Genomic DNA, 23,060 nt, shown 5'->3' on the forward strand with positions numbered 1-23,060 from the left:
TCCGGGTAACCGTCCGAGCTCGCTCATGATCATATAAAATCCCAACTCGGTACGGTATGAGACAGCCATAAACACCAGAGAAGTTTCATAGCCATGAGCTTTGCAGATAATAAGGTGGTCTCTATCTAAGGACTAAATATTTCAACAATTTAACCTTTTGATTGGCTATATGATGCGTGATCTGTCACGTTGTTAATGGTTTAGCCCATGACGCGCTACAGCGTTACAAATGCCGTATTTGTGAAAGGATGGTTCATATGACCTACTAGAGAAGTCTTCAACTTAACTACACTTTACAACGAGAGACATCTCGGCCGTGACGTCTTTCATGGGTCTAAGTAACACTGTCACTCATTTAGATTAGATTATACGCGCTTAACGTATCTTTAATGAATATGGCGGAAAAAGGAGTCGACGATATCGACGATATCATGGACATGGTTCAAACAATGAAGTCCCTCGGTGTTCCGTCCACGGGATTGCGAACTTTGGACGAGATGAAGCAGCGAGTGAAAGAGACGCTTAAACTGTCAGAGAAGAAATCCAGCTGGACAGCAAAGGAGGTGAGATTTTGTCGATCAGGCTGAGCGCGTACTGTCGAATTAAAACTCGACACGATTAATTTTGGTCTGGAGTGGGAACTCGAGATCTGAAGCAAATCATGCGGCCTAAAACCTGACATTAACCGATCGTTTGCGCCAATATCGGTGTCTTTTATAGCAGGACCCTCCTTTAGGATTCATGACTGGAAAAATTCAAATGTAAATGTAAGTGCGAAACGATTAACTGAAGAAGGAGTACCTCTTAGCTTGTTGGAACGGTTGATGTTCCTCGAAATCAGTCGTTTAAATTGAGAGGTGTCAGAGCATTAGACATCTGAGTCCGAGTCCCCAGCTATAAACTATTCTCCTAGCTGGTTATTGATAATCAAATACTTCTCTCTGTTTGACAACTGATATGATTATCAATAAACATAGAGAACGTACACGAAGAACGTTCACGAAGAAACGACGAAATCGAGGTTACGAAATCAAGTGTTACTACCCCATATCGAAGCTTAGACGCACAGAAATCGATTTTAAAACAAGGAGTGAGTATGAAAGGTAAATATATATGCTCAACCGTCGTTGTAGAATGAAATTTAGAGTCTTCTTTCCTTCAAATTCTATTGGAAAAGATCGACAAGTTTAGCGTTCTTTGTTTTCTTAGAAAAGCTTCCATTATTTCCTTGAATATTAATGAATAATTGTCTCGAGTGACCCCTCAGTGTCACGTCGAATCAACTGTGGAATTTTAAATGGAAAGTACATTAGAGAGCTGCAAAAAGCGACAAAACCAGCAAAAAATGTCGCCAAACAAAAGAATTAAAAGGTTTAAGATTCGCACGTGCGTTGTACCTATTGCTACACAAGCCGTCCAGGTGAGATCGCCACATACTTTCCAATTTTGAAGGAGCTACTTAACGGTGGGTGAATCTTGAAAAGTTTAGCCTTAGCTTACGCATTTGTAATCCGTGTGGATCTTCTCAATCCTTAAGCCATCCTTGTTCGACTCCTTTATATAATATACGCTATATTATTATCTCTCAAATGGTGTTTTTCCATCTTAGTACACTACTACCTTCAGCTGTTCTTCAATTTAAAGGTTATTTTGTACGCGGCCAAAATACCGTGACTGAGCTCCTTTCAGACCGGGAATGTTTGGTTCTGCTTGGCAGGGATCACAGCGTTTTGTACACATTCAGTTGAATATACGCACTGAAGAAATCGTGGTTGGCTGTATGTAGTTTCCTGTGCACGCTGAAGTTAAGCTAAGCCTACTTGGTGAAGTTAATTCATGTAAATAATTTTAAGTGGAGCGTCTCACGTGATGTAATGGTAAAGAGTTTACTGTAAACACAATTTTTCCTTAATTTTGCCATTAGGCGAGCGTGGAAAGGAAAACCATCCGATGTAAATCAGCTTCAACTGCCGGAAAGAATATATCGCATCTACCTGTTAATTACCTACTCAGTTTAGCCGGTTTTCAGAATGTAAATGACTTTAAAGAGACTGCGAATTCTATTCGTTTGCTCGTTGTCATACAGATGTCTGTATGATTTACTTCTGAGACAGATAGAATCTCTTCCTTTAGACCAGACTAAATCATAACCGCCTCGTATAACTGTGACATTTTGCTTAATTTTGACAGCTGGTTGCTCAAAATACTTATAACATCGATTTTAAGCAATCCTCTGTAAAGGATTCCTTCTCGCCAGGAAAAAAATTGTGAACGTTTCTCTCGCACATGTTCGTACGTAGATCACGGTATTTCGCTGTCATTACCGGGATTTGCAAGCAATCATATACCAGAAATTCGATATCCGCGTCACTGAATATTTTTGTCATCTCGTATCGAACTCGCACGCAAAGAATAATAGGCCTTTTGAGTATTTTTTGTCATTAGTTCTTAGATCTTATTTATTTGTTGCCGAGCGTTTTTAACATGAGCCTCTGGCTCGGAAGATTGTGCAAACACTTTCCGCGTTTTCGACATGAAATAAATCATTGCTATTACTATTGCGATTGCGATTGCGATTGCTATTGCTATTGCTATTGCTACTGCTATTGCTAGTGCTAGTGCTGGTGCCATTACTATTGCTATTGCTATTACTATTACTATTACTACTACTATTGCTATTGCTATTACTATTGCTATTACTCTTACTATCAGTGCTGTTACTATTGCTATTACTATTGCTATTGCTATTGCCATTGCTATTGCTATTGCCATTGCTATTGCTATTGCCATTGCTATTGCTATTGCTATTGCTATTGCTATTGCTATTACTATTACTATTACCATTTCATATGGGAGTTCCCTGGGGTATTAACACTATTAACTCTTACTTTGTCTTTCTATGATCAGCCCTTCTCTGTGTTAACTGACGCCAAACAAGAAGATGAGAGAAAAAGAGAAACCTTGTACGAATTCTACGAGAATACGGAGGTTTGTTTGAACAGCATGGATGACAAGATTCGCCTTCTTTTGGAGCAGAATGTAACAAACTACAGCGATAAAATCGCTTGGCACAAAAGGAACTTAAAACAGCAGGAATACATTGTACTTGTTGCAGGTGAGTTGTAACGGATCTACATTTTTGAGATTAATTTAACCATGACATATTCACCAAAACATGACGAAACTATTCAAGGTCTCGTAAAACAGGAGTTGGCTTCAACTTTCAAGAAAACCTTTACTTTATTTACTTTACTTTACACACTTTATTTAGACACGGTAAAAACATCAGTTACATGATTAAAACAAAAACAAAAAAACAAAAAACAAAAAACTGATTTACATGTTTGCCGTGTAGGAGTACGAGGAGGACAATTGGCAATTTATCTCATATCTAAAGTTAATAAAAGATCTAATGGCTCTGACGTTAGATGGAAGGCTATTCCACAAATGTGCCCCACTGTAGCAGAAACTACGTTTCAAAAAATCGGTACGGGGCTTAGGCAGAGCCAATTTGTTTTAATTTCACTATTTCTAAGTCCATGGTCCGTGCTGAATGGTTTAAATAGGCTTTTCAGGTACTCCGGAGACTGATCATTCAAAGTTTTAAACATTAATTTCAATTTTTGCTTTTTCCTTCTGATATAGAGATTATCCCATCCTAGCCTACCGCGAAGGGCGGTAGCGCTAGAATAGTAATCAGACTTGGTGATAACCCTAATGGCGCGATTTTGTAGGTCTTCATTAATAGAAGTTGACTGGTTCTATTATCTCGCCCATTTCCAACAGGTTGTTCTAGAAGGAAAAAAAATTTTTTCGTCACAATTGACGGTTGGCAACCGCAATGAGCGACAAAAGTGTTGAGACACGTCGCAGTAAAATTCGATTTTCGAGCGTCCTGGAAACATCCCTCCACCCTCCTTCTGGCAAGCAATGTTGATTTTTCTATTTCTAAGACTGTACAGACCACAGCGCCTAAACAACATTGAATTGGGGGGGGGGGGGGGGTATCAGAGAATTAACGCTACATGCAAATAAAATAGAATGACAGGTTAAATAACGAAAAGCGTCATTTTCTAAAAGTGTCTCAATTGCAATTACATCATCGCATAACTGCGATGATCAATTATGTCTTCAGCGTCTCAATTACTTTTGTCGCCCATTGTATATTCCGTGTCATTTATGGTGGTCGGCTGTTACCGTCAAAAATACCTTCATTAATTTAATAGGAGCTGATCATTTTCTTATCTCACCATTAGGCAATAAGATGGGCTGTTCTAAATGAAAGGGAACTGAAATGTTTCTCATAACCATCTAAGACCAAACACCTGAGGCTATACATGATCCTCGCATTTGATGATCTTCTTCTTCCGCCTTATTTCTCAAATCGTCATTTGCGAAAACATTGCAATGCCACAAAAATGTCTATTAGATGTGATTGTGTACTAAATGACACTATTCTACCAGGTGAGACAAGTTCTGGAAAAAGTACCCTGTTGAACCTGATTCTTGGAGAACATCTTCTTCCATACTCCGTTCTCAGCACAACGTCTACCATCTGTGAGCTAAAATACGGGACCACGCCCGCACTGGTAGCGCACTTCAAAGACAAAGATCCACAGACAGGGCTCCCCACGAGGACTGTGCAGCTTGGTCAGTCTAGGGAAACCTGTCTTGAGGAGATCTCATCCTTTGTACACGTGAAGACCGATCGAGAGAAGGGATCTGATTACAAGAAGATTGAGCTCTTTTGCCCTCACAGCCTGCTTAAGGTTGGTTATGAGTCAAGATATCAAAAAGGCAATGTTTATAATCTTGCACCAGTTGCCCTCCTGCCGAAAACGTTAATGACACCCTTGAGTACTAGGTGACATCAGGAGCCATTATGGCTCCTGCTGACATATCAACTTACAGCAGTCCGGTTCCCTGGAGCATGATGACAACTGATGTGTTGAAGTTTAATGGCAGTGGCACTGCAACCTAATTGGCATTTAGATGACAGCAGTTTACAGTGTCGGTTACATGCAAAAAACAAGCAATTCAAGCAATTCAAGTTCTTGTAGGTGCAATAACTAAAGATGCATGCAATCTGTTATCTAAGAAAAATTAAATCCATGTCCCTGTTCCATAATTTATTTATTGTACCAAACTAGGTTTTAGTTAACTACACTGAGTACGTTTTTAATCTGTTTTGAAATTCGTTGATTTTAATATACTGACACTGTAGTTTATTCGAAAATTTCTTTATCCTTTAAGGCAAGAATAGAGACAATTTAGTGTCGTTGGCCATAGCTATTAAACAATTAGATTGTAAGCTTGCGATTTCTAGCGTGTGATAGTTGACGAGGGCTCAGCCCGAGTCAACTATCATGCATAGAAATCGAGAGCGAATAATCTAATTGTTTTAGTATAAATCTGCAAGTCGTTCAAAACTTTATTTAAATCCTCTTCACAGACACTTCGAAAACGCCAAGAAGCGGCCGTCATTTTGTTAACAACGGCACACTGCTACGCTACTCACTATCTACAACAGAATGGATAGTGAGTAGCGTAGCCAATCAGAGAACGGCCTTCGTGATAGAACGCTTGGCGATTTATACTAATTAACAATTAGATTATGAGCTCGAGATTTCTATGAGGTGATAGTTGATGAGGCTGAAGGCCGAAACAGCTTTCACCTCATAGAAATCGAGAGCAAATAATCTAATTGTTTTAGTAGAATTCTAACTGAAATTAACGCAGATAACGGTTTCCAATTATTTTTCTCTGCATTATTGAACTTCGGGCTTTAACAAAATCGCACGTATTGAATTGTCCTTGGTAATTTTGCAGTTGTTTACGCGCGCGCACCCGGTTTTTCAATAATTTCAAGTTTTTAAAGTCAAGAAACCGTCAATTTCCTTTTTTTCAGTCGTCTCAGGAACTGATTTAATTATCTATTTACATCTAAACTTTCTTCCAGAACTTCGGAAAAACAATAAAAAAGTCGCATTTCGTGGACGATCGACAGCTACTGCACTCTAATTAACAATTAGACCCGTGGCCCTTAAGGGCGAAGGGTCTAATTGTTTTAGTATCACCCAACTAGTCGGACAGAAAAGGCAGTAATAAACTTAGCAAATGCAAGTTGAAGAAATACTTATTTGGGAATAAACCGAAAGAAAGCGTCACGCTCGATTGCGCCAATTTCGCTACTCGAGGACTATTGCTAATAGTCCTCTAGTGGCGTAGCCAATTAAAATGCAGGATTTGCATTAGTCCACTAGTTGGGTGATACTAATGGCTGATAGTATACGAGTAGCTTAGCCAATCAGATTGCAGCATTTGCATTAGTACACTAGTAGAATTCTACTAAAAAATGATATTTTACCTCATACATCTCACATCATCTCCTTTTCAGCAAGGTATCGTTATAGTGGACAGTCCTGGTGTTGGTGAGTCTGGCATCATGGACGACATTGTTAAAGAGTACCTTCCAGAGGCGTTTGCTTTCATTTACGTAATCAACAGTGTAAACGCCGGTGGAATACAACGAGACAGGGTAAGATCTACAAAACTCTAACATCGAAAAACAATACTTGTGGAAATAAAAGCGAATTTTTTTGTTTTCCTACTTTGATAGAAAACGTTAACTATGTATACCTCAAGGCAAGGTTGTGGTGTTAATTATGCAGAAAATCTCCACCTACAGGTTTCTAAAATATACTTGCAAGTATTTAATACACGATAAGCTTAATTCACCGTTTTTTCAGTACACCTAACGAGTAATTTGTAGGCCACCTGATCTGACGTTTTTACTTATTTAAATATATTTGTCATTGTTTTCTCTAAGAGCCTATCAAGAGGGATTACTATATTACAATTTTTGCCTCATTTATTGAGGCTCACACACAAACACAAACAAACAACACACCGAACGTTGCGCAGAAAACAACGAGTTATTTTAGCTTTAAAAGTGTGAAGAGATAAGAGTTTCGGACATCAAGGTCCAGAGAATTCCAGCCAGACTGCGGATGGAAAAATTAAAAAGACTTTTGAGCAAGGAAATTGGGCGAAATTTTACCTTGCTTTAAGACAAAAATGTGTACACTCACTAGATAGTTTGGGAAATAATTCATTTAACTAAGGCGGCCAAGATTCTCAGCTATTTTGTAAAATTTGGTTAGCTTGGTTATGTAGTTCTCTCCTGCTACTCAGAAGCTCTCAACCAAGTTCCTTGTGGAAGCTTGCAGAGCTACAATACCTGACAAAAAAGTTAAGACACGAAACAGGTTCTTCCCTCCCCCACTTACAATGTTGAATATCTGGTGATTTTTTTTTACCTTTTTCTTGAAAAAACGCGACATTTTCCAGCATTAATTGATTTGGGGGAGGGGGGGGGGGGGGGGGAGGGGTGGTAACCAGATCCAGCTAAAGTGTCCGGCCAACTATTTTTGTCCGGGATTGTGGCTAGACCCTTAATGGTTCATGTTACCCCCCTTGCAACTTATTTCCTTTTGTTAAACCGTGCCAAAGTTCTGATTGGCCACCGAGGTGACTTCTAATAATAATTTCTGAGTTTAGTGGCAGCTGTAAAACCTTTTTCAGTGTAGATTCATCTGAACGACAATCAAGCTTTTTAAGTGATCATAACCTTTTCTTGTACCTCCCTACTGGAATACAAATCGTCCGTAGGACTTTGGCGAAAGAAATTGGAGTTGAACATAGGACGCCTTAGTTTTTGGTAATGTTCAGCCGATACGGATAAGATACCGCGCGGCTACAAAAATCAGCATTTCAGACCCAGGCCTAATTTCTAGAAACGCAGTGATGTTTCTCCAGCCAGAATCCTGTTCCTCGATGAGGAAAACGTTTCAGTAGTTCACACTAATAATTCGGAGGAGGCCTTGCAAGGCATATTTGCAAGCGAAAAATAATATGTCCTTAAATGTCTCTTGCTTGTTTTTAGCTGGAAAAACTGATCGAATACGCCAGAAAGGTATCTCTTGACCAGCAGAGGGAAACATCGTCAACTCAAGCCCTGTTCGTGTGCAATAAGTGGGATCAAGTGCCACCGGGAGAGGCCAGTGAGGTTAAGGATTACATCATCAAAAGACTCACACATTGCTGGCCCAGTCTGGACCCACATTCGCAGATCATCTACATGTCGTCAACCAATGCCAGCGAGGCGCAAGGTCTTGGAATAATCACCGAAGAATTTGCAGGCCTGATGAATGGCATCAAGTCCATGGTTTTGAAAAGCATCGAAGCAAGGCTACAAACTAAATGGAGGTAATTAAGACAAGTCGCTGTTAAATAACATCGCTTGCAAAGCCTTGCTATCAAATTCTGAAGACGTAAGCATGCGTCGCGTGTATCCAATGATGCTCGCTCATGCCGTGAGAAAATTTTAAGTTAACTTCACCGTTTGGTGAGAGAAATTATTTCCATTTGATAATAGTATGACACAATAAGTCATTTCCGAGTTGCTTTTTTGCTCTCTTTGAAAACGAGTTCTAGTTCATTTGGAAATGCGAGACAAGACAATGAACGTGCAAGAAAATCTCATTTCCATATGAAAGGTTGTGCACCAAGACTCTTTTTGAAATAGTGTGTAAAAGCAACTTGATTATGACCTATTGTTTCTGCATCATCTAGTTATAATGCACGTGGAAAGGTTGGAAAACACTGCCGGCAAAGAATTTAGGGTAGCTCTCGGCCGCGTCTCTAACAGTGCGCGTTTAAACGCTTTCCAAACGTCCTTCGTACATCATAACTCCATCCCTGATGCACGCTAAAGCATGGATCACTAGGTAACTTTTGAATAGACGAAACGAAACACTACAAACTCAGATTTTTGGTTCCAATTAATTTATCCTGCAGTGCAGACGTTTTATTTGATTGAGCGCTGGATAATTTCTTTGCATATGTGGCCGCCACCTTGAAGTCGCAAAACGTACATGACGTCTTTCTCCCTAGAGTGCTTTTCTTCCGCACTCACATCAAATCCAAACGGCGCTCTCTTGCTCAAACAGTATGCTCTCATCAATTCAAAATAAAAGTCATATTGTGTGGTAAAAACTTTCCGATGATGAGCCGTTAGGAGTCTCTAATGAAATGCAATCCGGAAATCGGGGCCCAGCACTGAGGTATTGTCTCTGGGTTGAAATTCGGAATCCAGGAGATGTACACGGGTTAAATTCAGAATCCAGATTGCGTAATTCAGCTATCAAACCAATCTTCTTCCATGGAAACAAAAGTTTGAGATTTTGATTCGATCTGTTATGAGTTCCGGACTTCACGGTCATTGAAATCGTGTCATTATGGAATCCAAGACCTCTTTGGGCTTATCCCTCTAGGAAATTTGAATCGCCCAGGCCAGGAATGTGTTGGAATAACAAGAAGAACAAGAAGACATCACGTCTTCTATCTACATCCGACGCACGTAAAAATCACTTCAAAAGTAAAAAGTAAATGTATAAAAACTGAGTTAAAAACTGTATAAAAACTATAAACCGGGGCAGTTTAAACTAATGCGAACAGATCGAGTCAAAATGAGTTAAAATGAGTGCGTTTTCCAAACTATAAGGAACAGCTCACAAGTTTGCTTTTTTATTTCAGGTGGCTTGATTACCTCCTTTCTCGCATGGCTTACCACACCAAGGCATTTCTTCAGAATTCTCACAAAGATCGCCAAAAAGTTATTGAGAGAATGATGCTTATCACTGAACGCCTATTGATGATTGAAAAACAGCAGAGTTCCGTTAGCCATGAGCTGCAGGAATACTTGGAGAACAAGACAGACTACGCTGTTAGTACGCTCTCCAAATATCTGAAGTCTTCAGATGTTGTGGGAAAATTTACCTCATGGACGTTGGATGACGTTCCAAACACAGAAGAAAGTTGGGAGGTCACCAGAAACTTCATCCAAAAAGCTATTATGAAGCGGCTTCAGGACGTAATCGCAACTTGGGAAGAAGAGAAACATGTCTTTTCAGATGCTCGCACATCTCTAATCCAGTACTTCCAGGATCGATTTAACCTCGTCGAGGGACAACTTCGAATTCTGGAGAGCTCCGTTGTAGCTAAGGATGCCGCTAGTCCTAGCAGTGACCTCCTGGTTCCAGACAACTTTAGCGTGGCCGAAAGAGTTATCATAGGCGTCACAAGTCCCATTTGGGTTCCAGTCGGTCTGGTTGTCTTGATAGTCAGTGTTCCTGTGGTTGGTGCTATGGCCGTCAAGGAGAAGTATGAAGATTGGGCCAAAACCAGAGAGTACGAAAAAGACAAAAGCGGATTCATGGCGAAAGCTTCACAAGAATATTTAACTGAAGCTGCCGAGGAACAGAATCTGCGGTCGTACGTGGTGGAGCAGCTGAAAGAGTGTGAAGTGTGTCTCAGGCAAGTTGTCGCTCGTATCCCTGAGCTCATCGAGGCTGATAAAATGCTGTGTCAACAGCTGAGAGATGAGAACCGTTCACAGAAAGAAATAGAAGACTTCTATAGACCCTTGTACCAGAGGAGTTTGCAGCTGAGGGATCGCATGGCCATGTTCGGCATCAAGGAGGTACGAACCATGGACATCAGTTGCAACGATTTGGAATGGAAGGACGATGGAAGTTCGCTCCTTGGAACAGGCGCCTTTGCTTCTGTCTATCGAGGGAAGTTAAAGCTTCATGAAGAAGAGCAACCCGTGGCTTTAAAAGTCTGGAAAGAGCAACTAAACGACTGCAACGCAAGTGCTTTCCTTGCTGAAACGGACGCATTGAGGTAAAGTTGACTATTATCACTACATTTTAAGACAGAAAGTTTTCATCATTATATATATAAAAGGCGTGATGCTCAACTTACGTATCCTCTTTGATTTCTCCACACATTTTTGCTTAGCAAGACTTCACTTAATAATTAAAAATACATATAATTTTGCAAGGAAATCAATCTACAGTTAACATATGAAAAGAAATACTCCAGAATACAATTGTGACTAGCTTGCACTGAATCGAAAGTAATCTGTTTTACAATTCCGTTTTTCTTCCAGGAAACCGTTATATGTACAATACAAGAGAATCATTATATGGGTCACGTATTATTCTCGTATCAATACAAGACAAAAAGAAAAATTTTACCTGTAAACTCACTTTTTGCCTATCGCAGGAAATTGAATTATCCATTCATTGTGAAGTTCTATGGTTCATCACTGCTGAAGGAAGGAGACCAGGCGTGGGCGATAATAGTGATGGAGCTGTGCAAGGAAAACTTGATGAGACACATTTTCCTGAATCCTAAGAATATACCAGCCAGGTTGCCCTCCTCAACACCTCCCACCGAGAGAACTACAATCCGATGGGCGAAAGACATCGCTAATGGACTGGAATACATACACAACCAGGGGTACGTCCACAGGGACCTCAAGTTGGAAAACATATTGGTAAGAAAACAAGATGTATCAGTTTTACTGCGATGGTAAATTTTAGGTGGCTCTATCTCAGACGAGACCTCATGGTTAGTGCGCTCGACTCCGGATCGAGTGGTCCGGGCTGTACCCTGGCCGAGGACAATGTGCTGTGTTCTTGGCCGCGATACTTTACTCTCGCAGTGCCTATCTCCACACACCCAGGTGTATAAATGGGTGCCGGCCAATTTAATGCTGGGGGTAACCCTGCGATGGACCAGCTTCCCATTCATAGGGAATAGAAATCCTCCGATCCTATTCCTTCATGTTAGGCTAAAGTATCGCGGTTAAAATAGAATTTTGTATTTTAACGCGATCATGCATTTAAAAGACGTTGTATTAGTGTTTGACCTGTGTTATTCAACGACACAAAAGTGATAGTATGTTTTTTATAATTTGTACTCTTGTACAGATATCACTCCAAGATGTTGTCAAGATCGCCGATGTTGGTGTATCCAAAGAAGGAAAGATGATCACAGGTACCATGGCCGGAACACCTGCCTTCGTCGCACCGGAAGTGATTAGATCCAGTGTGTACGACTACAAGGCGGACTTGTACAGCTTTGGCATGATGATGTGGGAGATGTGGTATGGTCGAAGAGCCCTCATGGATGTGGGAGGAGATTTCAATACGTTTTGGGACAAAGTGGTTGAAGGTGTAAGACCGTCCCATATTCAGGGCTCCAGGATGCCTCCAGATCAGTGGCAAAATCTGATGCAGCGTTGCTGGGATGGCCAGGTAGAGAAACGACCAACCGCCGCGACGTGTCACAATGAGTTAACCAACTTGTATAGTACCGTCTTTTTATCTGACGTACAGTTGAACGTACAGCAATGATTGGCAGTATATTAAACAGCATTCTCAAATTCATTAATGATTCATTAAGTTTCAACAAAGGAAATCAAGACCGTGACGGTGTTTGGATATCTTAATTAGCATAGATTTTTACGATTTCATTTTTCCGTTTTCTCCTTCGTTTTCGTTTTCATTGAGAAGATATATCAAACACTCAAGACAGTGTTTGACCATGCTTCCAAACACCTCGAAGTTCGTCAAAAATGCTCTGCTGCGCCTTGTATTTTTAACTTTCTTCTCGGTCTTTGGAAATGTGGTCAAACCCCATCTTTCGTGTTTGATATATTACGTAAATGTCTTGTGTGTTTGGGTTAGTGGAATACCATAATGTTATTAGCCTTAAACTTCTAGTTTGAAATTTTAGACCTATTGCTATATATCTAAATATATAACCTTTATTTACCCTCGGCAATGTTTATAGCACAAGTGTTAGAAGGGCCGAGCAAACAACAGGAACAAATAATTCAAATTGAACATAACATTATGTTAGTAAGAATCCCAACTGGCTGAAGGCAAACCGGTCGGCTATTTACAAGCGTGGCCGAGGATTTGATTCCGGGGCTACCGAGAAACAAATCCAGGTAGTGGTCAGAGCGGGACTCGAACCCTGGACCGCTGGATTGCGAGTCCGACAAGCTGGCCACTCGGTCGCGCTGCGTTCTTAATCTTCGTCAATTTTGTGTCAATATCGATCAAATCAAAACAATTCTCAGACTTGAGTTCTCAAGAAAACTTACTTATCTATCAACGGAAATCATTTATCCTTATTGATAACCTGAAAATGACTCTTCGAAACAACAGGGAAATCCGATTAGATAAATAGGCGAACAGTAAACGTTGCATGGAGCGACTAGCAGAACTGGTGCTCTTTCTGGATTGGTCCCTGGTCAATCCAGAGTTTGACTGTCAACACCTCCGTCTAGACCCTCAATCTGTTATGTTTTGTCAGGTTAGTACACTTGAAGTTCATCGGGACTCATTTTTACACATGAAGAGTGAAAAGTTACTCAAGAACATAACAGAGAAACTCCGATCCGCTTTTGGACATGATTCGCTTGATCCACGATCCAACACGCCAACCATTAGGCAAACCCTTTTACTGCCCTAAGAGCTGAGACATCTGTAGAATAGCATCTGCAGTTACGTTTGGTCAACTGATGGAGTGTCATAACCGATAACCGTCCAGAATTGAGAAGACACCCGAAACAAGTAGAACTTTAAAGTGGAACGGGTAATATAGACATATAACATAACATTTATAACATAGACAAAGAGGTTAAAACGACTTCATAGATTTTAGTCAAATAGGTGTTACCGACGTGAATGCAAACAGGGAGTATTACGACCCGTTTAAAATTTGATTAAAAGACATACTTTTTCATTAAAAAAATAATAATTAGAATAAACTTTAAATTTACTTTCATCGATCGTGTCTTGTGTTTTTTTGGCGCGGCCAGCTGGTGCAAGGTGTAGAACCGAGCATTCAGAAAGTCTGGCACGGCCAAGAAAGACGGAGGCCGGGTAGGGAAAATGCGAAATTCTCGGAAGATGCGGTCGCCCGAGTTCAGAGCGGAAAAATGCAATAAACGTGCGCGAGTTTTGGCTCCGCCGCCAGGGTCCAAGTTTGAAAACATGGGGGTAGTAAAGGAGAAGAAGTTACGATATTTATATTTTTTTGCCAATTTTCCCGGTAAGCAGCAACATGTTATTTTCCGGACAAAACTAACCTATAAAGGTTTCCGAACCCTATAAAACCACGCGGGATACAAGAAATTTCGGTTCGACGACACATTTTCCCACAAACCCTCTTTACTTAAACACACCACTGAATATACAAGCAAGAGAGCCTCTCAGCAGGCAGAGGAGCCTTGTTTTCATAACAGTAAAACTACGAAAAAAATTCATGCTGCTCAAGTATAATTATAAATAAGTCAAACTCCGAAATCAATCGAGCGACTTATTACAGTCCGCGTTCTTTCCAGTCCGCGTTACTACCTGAGCCCACAAGCTGGGCCAGACAATAATGTATTAAAATATATTTAATTATCAAACTTATGTTCAACACCTGTTCAACATGTACAACAGCTAGTAAATTTTCGTGTTGGTTAGATCTCAACTGCACAATTCAAGGAAAAGGAGAAAGGTCTAAGAAATCAATAACATATTCTGCCATCCTGATTTTAACCTTAGCTACACGAAAGCGACGCCCACTGGGTATACACAATTTTGTGGCTTGTTGTGCATTTGTGTATTTGCGTATAGTTTTTTTTTAACCAGCACATTCAATGTAGACTAAGGAAAACACATGAAAAGCCACTAACTGGAACGTAAACAGTTCTAAGACCTAAATGGAAGATCAGGATGTCTATAATTATTTGCACCAGGACAATCAGCATAAACTCGAAGTCACTAGATAGAATGCCGGAAACAGTTTTTAGACACTGCAAAAAGTTACTCTTTTGTTCAGTCCAGACTGAAGAGGATCATATATTTCATGAAAAGGTTGCAAGGATAATATTTGAAAGAATTTTCCTAATAGGCCTATTGCAATAGCGAACGACATCGCGTCAGGAAAGAGAGGAAGATCTTCCAGTGTCATCTGTTGATTGCGATTATACAAAGTAAGTAAGGAAGATACCAAATTTACATACTCCAGACTTGCTAATTAAACTTTGACAATCCTACCTGCAAGACAACCCAGAAGACTTGCATGAACTCTTCAGATCACATGAAATACATCAAATGAATGGTTCTTGATTCTTCTCAAACAGTACTCAACAATTAATGATACAAGATGCAACTATGGTACTGATAAACATGATGCATGTGCTGACCTTTCATGAAAGCATATACATCGCTGATGAAAACTTTGAATAAGCATAAAAGCAAATGACTTTTAATTAATTAAATAAGGAAAAAAGTGGTAGACATAGAGTTCTAGAGCTGGTATTCTTCGTTTGCACTGTCACACAACGAAAAAATTAATTCGAAAACTATTCAGTGAATAAATTCAAGAAATTGCGATGTTATAGGAGATAATAAAGCAGACACTTTTCCAAGTTTTAGCTCTACAGGCTGTGCGTTTTCCAAAGCTTCAGATATTTTTCGAAATATTTTGCACAAATTTACAGAGCCCAGTATGAAGACGCCATGTTGGTGTACCTCCATTGTACACCAATATCGCGGCAGGCAAATAGTGAAAACATCTGGAACTTACTTTGGATATCTGGGCTATCTGAACTAATTAGGCAAACATCTAAATGAGCACTTTTCCTAATACTTAAACTTCTGAAAAGGCTAAAAGTCACAAGATAAGTCAATATTTTTTGACAAATGCGTTCGTAGCTTTATATTACGCACCGCCATAAAACTGAAATTCAAAATGTGCTTGTTTCCAGACAAAGTGCGCTATTACGCTGAAAAGTTGTTAACAGGTATATATTTACACCCCTCTTATGCCTGATGAGGATAAAAACTTTGGTGGCTCTTTAGTTTTGGATTTTAGAAAATGATGATGTCACAGGCGAACGAAGATTTCATCCGTGAGGTCAGAGTAGGTAAGATTTGAGTCGTACATTGAATATTTTTTTAGCACGAACGTCTCAATATTAATTTTATTTCAAACAAATTGGAACCTAGAAGTTCACTAAATAGCTTAATGATTTAAGTACCTGTATTGCCTATAAGGCTTATCAGCCAAGGGAAAACAGCACCTCCTTCTACATGTACATGAAGGAGTTGTTTGACTCAAGAAAATAACTTTTAGCTTCTGAACTTATTAGCTTGCAAAGCGGAAAGTCGTGTCTGATAACTACCCTGAAAATTGAAAAACAAACAGGTTTAAGTAAATGATGTTGCTTGAAGTACAAACAGCCCTATGCATTTTAAGCTTGCCTGGCAAGAGGAGAGGAGTGATGCGAGTAAACAAAATCTTTTATGTTGTACTTGCTGGTTGTGACTCGTGCAAGTCAAAACTACATAACACAGAAATACCACAAACAGCTTACTTGTTAAGGGTTAAGCAAAGTTTCCCAAGTGTTTTGCAAAGAAATACTTATTACAGTCAAACTCACAAAACCGTAAACACATAAAATACATGGAATGTTTATTGTGTAATAACCAATCGTGAGTGAGATCTTCAACCACAGAAACCACAGAACACTATCTATTGCATTGGCCATGGTATTATAAATACACGTATAGCTTTGGTTTTCGCTTTCTCCCAGGATACACCCTCTGTGTTTATATATTACTGAAAGTCTAAATAATTGCTATCCTTTTGTATCAAGAACCACATCTGGTGCTACTCATTAAGCCCTTTGTTTTGCTACGTTGAGGTTTGCGCTGAAGGTTCCTGTTATTTCTATATATAAAAAACTTTCACCGAAACACAGCGTTTGCCTTTCCGATGCTTAAAAAGCATTATAAAAAAGCATTTACCGAAATACAGCGTTTGCTTTGCAATGAAATATCATCTGGAGCTTTTAATCAGTCGAGAATTCGTCCAGCACATCGATCGATTTCGAACTAAAAATAAGCTAGAGTTATTCGAGCCCTAAGTTATCACTTTAGTTTTTTATTTTTTTAAAATTCAATTTCTATTGCCACACACTTATAATGGTTACAATACATAAACATATATTACTTACAATACTAATACAACTGCTTAATCTACTTACAGTACTACATCTACTTACGGAAGGATGGAAGGAAGGAGTGTCGTGTTCCATCCACACCTACATCTCGGGTTAATGACTACGTCATTAGCGGAGTTAAAAATGATAAGAGCCATTCCTCTTGATTGGCCCGCCTTTGATTGGAAAATGTTGCTCCTGGTTGTTCCACTTGTCTCTGACCGGTCGATGTGGCTGGCATAATGGTAAGCACCCACGGTTGCGGTAGTGAGCCGCCCACAGAACACATACCAATCTCGTTCCCAGAGTCTGCGTTACTACGTAGGCATGCGCAGAATGGATAATTGACTCATTTTCGGTTCCATACCTCCTCGATACAGTAAACCAAGATATCGGATTTTCGCTTATGCTAATGCTTATTTTTTGCGCCCAATCAGGGGCCAGCATTTGCAGAGCCGTTCCTTCCTAGAGGGTCTTCCCGCCTTACTTATAAACTTTCGTGACTTCAATTTTTGCCGGGCTGACTTCGTCCTGCCTCAACGTACTGCCCCTGGGTCTCCGAGAATGCCGTGGGTGACCTCACAATAGCTTGGCGAATCAGACTGCATCATTTGCATCGATATAGTTATAACAGAATGCCGACGACAACCGGCATTCTAACGGTTCCTAGTGTGACAGTATTGTTGACTAATCATGAAAAATGTTACACCGCAAAATCTAAAACCGGCCGCGCCAAATATAACAAGAACATCAATGCAACTTCCGGTCTCGCTCAAGATCATATAAAATCCCGATTCGGTGTGTGACTGTTAATTTTCAGACAGCCATAAACGCCAGAGAAGTTTCATTGCCTTGAGCTTTGCAGATAGGAAGGTGGTCTCTATCTAAGACACATTTCAACAATCTAATCTTTTGATTGGCTATATGTTGCGTGATGTGTCACGTTGTTATTTTGGCAATTGCTGGTTTTCAGTGTCACGCAATTCAAAATATATCAAAATAAAAATCAAAACCGGTCAATAGATAAAGTCCAGAATCTGAGAAATGAAAGAGGGTAAATATGCGAAGACTCTCGCCAAACTTCTGGTCACAGCAATTTCTCTTATGCGAGATACGCGGAGAACTTTTTACCCAAATTTATAGAGATTTGTATGGAGACGCCATGCTGGTGCCCATCCGTATGAGCACCAACATGGCGGCCGGAAACCAACAGAAACATCTGTCACTGAGTTTTGCTACAAAAGCGTGAATTTATCCCTCGAAGAACTCTAAAACATTAAAATATTACTTTTTCTAAGACATGAACTGTTCAGATAGCCAAGTTCCCCGAAATAAGTCACTTTTTTAACCATCATGACAGCTCTCTAGGCCGTCATGTAAATGCCGCGTCACGCAAGAGCTTAGAAATTCAAGCGTAGTGTATCACAAAACCAAGAACCCATTCGGAGCGAAAATTTGTATGAATATTAGTTTTCAGCTGCTCTTATACATCATTAAAGTAAAATCGCAGGACGATCAATAGTTTTGCAGTTCGAATTTTAGTGACGTCATGTGAAAACCAGCCATAGTTCAGCCAATGACGCGCCACAGCGTTTCAAATGCCATATTTGTGAAAAGATGGTTGTATGACCTACTAGAAAAGTCTTCAACTTAACTGCAGTTTACAACGAGAGACATCTCGGCCGTGAAGCCTTTCGAATTCGTGGTTCTGAGTGATACTGTGATTCATTTAGCTTAGATTCTACTCGCTTAAAGTATCTTTAATGAATATGTCGGAAAAAGCAATCGACGATATCGACGATATCATGGACATGGTTCAAACAATGAAGTCCCTTGGTGTGGACGAGATGAAGCAGCGAGTGAAAGAGACGCTTAAACTGCCAGAGAAGAAATCCAGCTGGACAGCAAAGGAGGTGAGATTTTGTCGATCAGGCTGAACGCGTACGGTCGAATTAAAGCTCGACACGATTAATTTTGGTCTGGAGTGGGAACTCGATATCTGAAGCAAGTCATGCGGCCTAAAACCTGACATTAACCGATCTTTTGTGCCAATATCGGTGTCTTTTATAGCAAGGCGCTCTTTCAGAATTCATGACTGGCAAAATTTCAAATGTGAATGTAAGTGAGAAATGATTAACTGAAGGAGCAGCTCTTAGCTTGTTGGAACGATTGATGTTCCTCGAAATCAGCCGTTTAAATTGAGAGGTGTCAGAGCATTAGACATCTGAGTCTGAGTCCCCAGCTATAAACTATTCTCCTAGTTAGTTTTTGACAATCGAATACTTCTGTCTGTTTGTCAACTGATATGATTATCAATAAACATAGAGAACGTACACGAAGAACGTTCACGAAGAAACGACGAAATCGAGGTTACGAAATCAAGTGTTACTAGCCCATATCGAACGCTTGGATGCACAGAAACCGATTTCAAAGAAGGGATTGAGTATAAAAGGTGAATATATATGCTCAACCGTCGTTGTAGAGTGAAATTTAGAGTCTTCTCTCCTTCAAATTGCATTGGAAAAGACTCGATCAGGACAGGTTTAGTGTTATTGTTTTCTTAGAAGAGTTGCCATTATTTCCTTGAATAGTAATGAATATAATTGTCTCGAGTGACCCCTCAGTGTCATGCCGAAAAATCGCAAAATTTTCTTATTTTAGAAATATATTTTTTTGCCATCTACAAACATTCTAGTCTCACAAAATAATCTTTTTTATCCATTTTATTATGATTTCCCTGGTTTTTTAAGCCTTATCTGAAACTGTTTCTTTGGTTGCCATGGAAACCCCAATTGTTTACGCGTCTGTTTTCGGCGAAATCCCTCGATTGCCAGCTGTTGTTTTGCCGAAAAATTGCTGTTTGAGGGACCTTAGTAAATTCCGAAGCCTGGTAACTAGTTTAGAGCTGATAGAGGATATTTTAGTGCAACTACATGATATACTTAGCGTTGGAACGTAGCGTGGTTGGAGTTTGCGATTGTTTTCGAAATTTACCTCGAGATTTGTAGTGAATTATGCCTCCAAAAAGAAAGTTAAGAAACGTCAGACGGAAGAAAAGGAAGTTTACGGGAAACAAGTACACAAGAGAAGCGAATTTGAAGGATAATCCGACCGAGAATGAGCAGGAATCTATGGAACAAAGCGAAGAGTCTGACAATGGAGATGTCACTCGTGCGAAAGAAACCAAGCGACAATCTTCAGATCGAGCCGAAGTTAGGTCGCTGCCTGCTTCTATAAGAAAGCTAGATGAGGATTCTGGCGATTCTCAAGAAAGCTCAAACGAGTGGGAGCCAGATGAACCAGAAGGTTTTCGGTTTATTGACATCGCTGTTCTCGTTGAAGTCTTCCGTTCTCTTTGGTGCCCGCTTTGCAGGTATAGTCGCATAGTTTTTGAAGAAGATCAGAATTCCAAGAAGGGTTTTGCGACTCTTCTTCTCCTAAAGTGTGCTTCTTCAAAGTGCAAGTACTCGAGCAGTTTTTATTCTTCTAGTAAAGTGGACGGAGGTCAAGCTTTTGAGGTGAACAGGAGAGTTGTTTTGGCATCAAGAAACATTGGAGTTGGGCACCAAGGCCTGGCAAAATTTGCTGGTGTCATGAACATGTTGCCACCCATGAATGAAAATTCCTATAGGGATCATGTTTCTGCTGTTTGCAATGCTGCACAGACTGTAGCCACGAAAAGCATGACAGATGCTGCTGAAGAAGCAAAACAATTTTATGAGCCAGAAACGGATGGGATTTTTAATATTGGAGTGTCTGGAGATGGGACCTGGAGGAGACGTGGCTACTCATCGGCATATGGGGTTGTTGCAGCCTTATCAACAGTGACTGGGAAAGCGCTTGATGTGGAAGTGATGTCAAAGGAGTGCAGAGAATGCATGGGATGGAGAGCAAAGGAAGGAACTGTTGAGTTTCGAGAGTGGTGGGAAGGACATCAACACCGTTGCCAAGCGAATCACTATGGTTCCTCAGGGTCAATGGATGCTACTGGCATGCTTTCAATTTTCCAACGTTCTGTGGAAAATTATTCTGTGCGCTACACTGAATTTCTCGGGGATGGTGACAGCAAAGCTCACAAACTAATTGTGGAACAAGCTGTTTATGGAGATGTTGAGGTAAAAAAGCTTGAATGTGTGGGCCATGTCCAGAAGCGATTAGGTTCAAGACTTCGGTCATTGAAAAAGCGAGCAGGGCGCCTTGAGGATGGAAAGACTCTTGGTGGCACTGGTCGGCTGTCAGAATCACGTATAAACAAACTCCAAGTTTACTTTGGAAATGCTATAAGAGATAACACCCATAACTTAGAAGTCATGCAGAATGCTGTGATGGCAATCTGGCATCACAGTCAGTCAACGGATGAGAGCCCAGATCATGACCTGTGTCCAGATGGAGAAAACTCTTGGTGCGGATTTCAGAGAGACATCGCTAAAGGACCTTCTAATTATAAGCATGAGCACCCACTTCAAAAGGCTGTAGCAAATGCTATTTTGCCCACATTTGAAGCCTTGTCCGATGAAGATCTTCTTGCACGCTGTCTTCATGGGGGCACTCAGAACCAAAATGAGGCCATCAATGCCCTCATCTGGCAGCGGGCAACTAAAGAAACTCACTCTGGTTTAGCAGTGGTGGAGCTTGCAACATTTCTTGCTGTGTCTCACTTCAATGATGGTGCAAGCTCCATCAACTCAGTCCTACAAGAGCTTGGAATTGAGCCAGGAGCACACTGTACGCGGGCGTGCAAAAAACTTGATTACAACCGGATTCGGCATTCACGGCGGAAGAGCACAGAAGGTGGAAAAAGAAGGCGGAAACAGCTTCGCAACTTCAAGAAAGGATACATAGATCACTTGGATGCCTTGGAGGGTGTGCACTATGAAGCTGGTGCCTTTTAAGGCTACCCAAGATACTTAACTCCTTCCAGAAAGACTCTGGTCCACTTTATTTGCATTTTTCTCATTTTCCCGATTTCTGAGGATTTTAAACCTTGTGTCAGTGATATCTCAAGAAATATTCTACACATGGCAATGAAATTTTCACAGATTTTTACTCACTAATAGAACTGTGCAATGACCTATTTGTATGACTTGCGATGTTTTTTAACCTGAGTAATTGCATTTTATATGAAAGGACCTTGAACACTTTTATTGTGTCTCCTTTGAAAAGGGACAGTTCATGACTGTATTGGAGTATGTGCCTGAAAATAGGTCATTGCACAGCTGTAAAAGGGTACTACAAGCCTGCAAAATTTTAGCTCCATAGCAAGTAATAGAGCAAAGATATATTTGCCACAAATATAGTCATTATTTGGCAGTCGGAAATGGGTGTGGTACTTTTAGAGGGTGTGGCTCCTCTGGAATTTGACGCATGCACCCCAGCTTAGAGAAAAGTAACACCTTAGACCTACTTTTTTTGTGGAACATTCAACATGATGTGACTATAAATGTAACTGTTCAAAAAAATGTAGCCAAAAAGTCCATTTTTAGACTATCGAGCCACCTTAACCGTAGAATTTTTAATAGCAAGTACATTAGAGAGCTGCAGAAAGCGACAAAAGCAGCAAAAATGTCGCCAAACAAAAGAACTGAAAGGTTAAAGATTCGCACGTGTGTTGTACATATTGCTACACTAGCCGTCCAGGTGAGATCGCCATATACTTCCCAATTTTCAAGGAGCTACGTCACGGTTTGCCCGTCTTGAAATGTCTAGCCTTAGTTTACACGTTTGCAATGCGTGTGAATCTTGTTAATCCGTAACCAAAGCAACCTTGTTCGTTTACGTTGTATTATTATCTCTTTGGTGTTTTTCAATCTTAGTAAACTACTATTTTCAAGTGTTCTTCAATTTAAAGGTTATTTTGTTCGTGGCCAAAATACCGTGACTGAGCTTGTTGAAGACAGAGAATGTTTGGTCCTGCTTCAGGGAAGGGATCACAGCCTTTTATACGCATTCAGTTGAATATACGCACTGAAGAAATCGTGGTTGGTTGTATGTAGTTTCCTGTGCACGCTGAGGTGCACTACATGGTAAAGATAACTCATGTAAATAATTTTGAGTGGACTACACTAGGAAGCGTCTCACGTGATGTAATGTTAAAGAGTTTATTGTAAACTCAATTTTTCCTTAATTTTGGCATTAGGCGAGC

General features: G+C 40.3%; 2 protein-coding genes across 2 annotated transcripts; both read left to right on the forward strand.

The window, feature by feature from the left end:
- The first annotated feature begins 185 nt into the window (after positions 1-185).
- LOC110057246 (uncharacterized) lies at positions 186-13,707 on the forward strand. The gene is made up of 8 exons (XM_020763832.2): positions 186-563; positions 2,908-3,115; positions 4,465-4,769; positions 6,398-6,538; positions 7,946-8,268; positions 9,598-10,746; positions 11,131-11,404; positions 11,841-13,707. Exons 1-8 carry the CDS (start codon positions 390-392, stop codon positions 12,264-12,266), a joined length of 3,000 nt encoding a protein of 999 aa, XP_020619491.2. The 5' UTR covers positions 186-389; the 3' UTR covers positions 12,267-13,707.
- Positions 13,708-19,657: 5,950 nt separating this feature from the next.
- On the forward strand, positions 19,658-22,896 carry LOC110057372 (uncharacterized). Its single transcript, XM_020763956.2, has one exon. It carries the CDS (start codon positions 19,933-19,935, stop codon positions 21,808-21,810), a length of 1,878 nt encoding a protein of 625 aa, XP_020619615.2. The 5' UTR covers positions 19,658-19,932; the 3' UTR covers positions 21,811-22,896.
- The last annotated feature ends 164 nt before the right edge of the window (positions 22,897-23,060 follow it).

The sequence above is a fragment of the Orbicella faveolata genome, unplaced genomic scaffold, assembly GCF_042242905.1.
Source record: "Orbicella faveolata isolate gen_17 unplaced genomic scaffold, um_ofav_v1 contig_25, whole genome shotgun sequence".
NCBI classification, from domain to species: domain Eukaryota; kingdom Metazoa; phylum Cnidaria; class Anthozoa; order Scleractinia; family Merulinidae; genus Orbicella; species Orbicella faveolata.

Coding starts and splice junctions, on each gene's coding strand:
- LOC110057372 (XM_020763956.2), top strand. CDS start 19,933: ATGCCTCCAAAAAGAAAGTTAAGAAACGTCAGACGGAAGAAAAGGAAG.
- LOC110057246 (XM_020763832.2), top strand. CDS start 390: ATGAATATGGCGGAAAAAGGAGTCGACGATATCGACGATATCATGGAC. Junction 564..2,907: donor CCAGCTGGACAGCAAAGGAG/GTGAGATTTTGT, acceptor TTCTATGATCAG/CCCTTCTCTGTGTTAACTGA. Junction 11,405..11,840: donor TCAAGTTGGAAAACATATTG/GTAAGAAAACAA, acceptor ACTCTTGTACAG/ATATCACTCCAAGATGTTGT.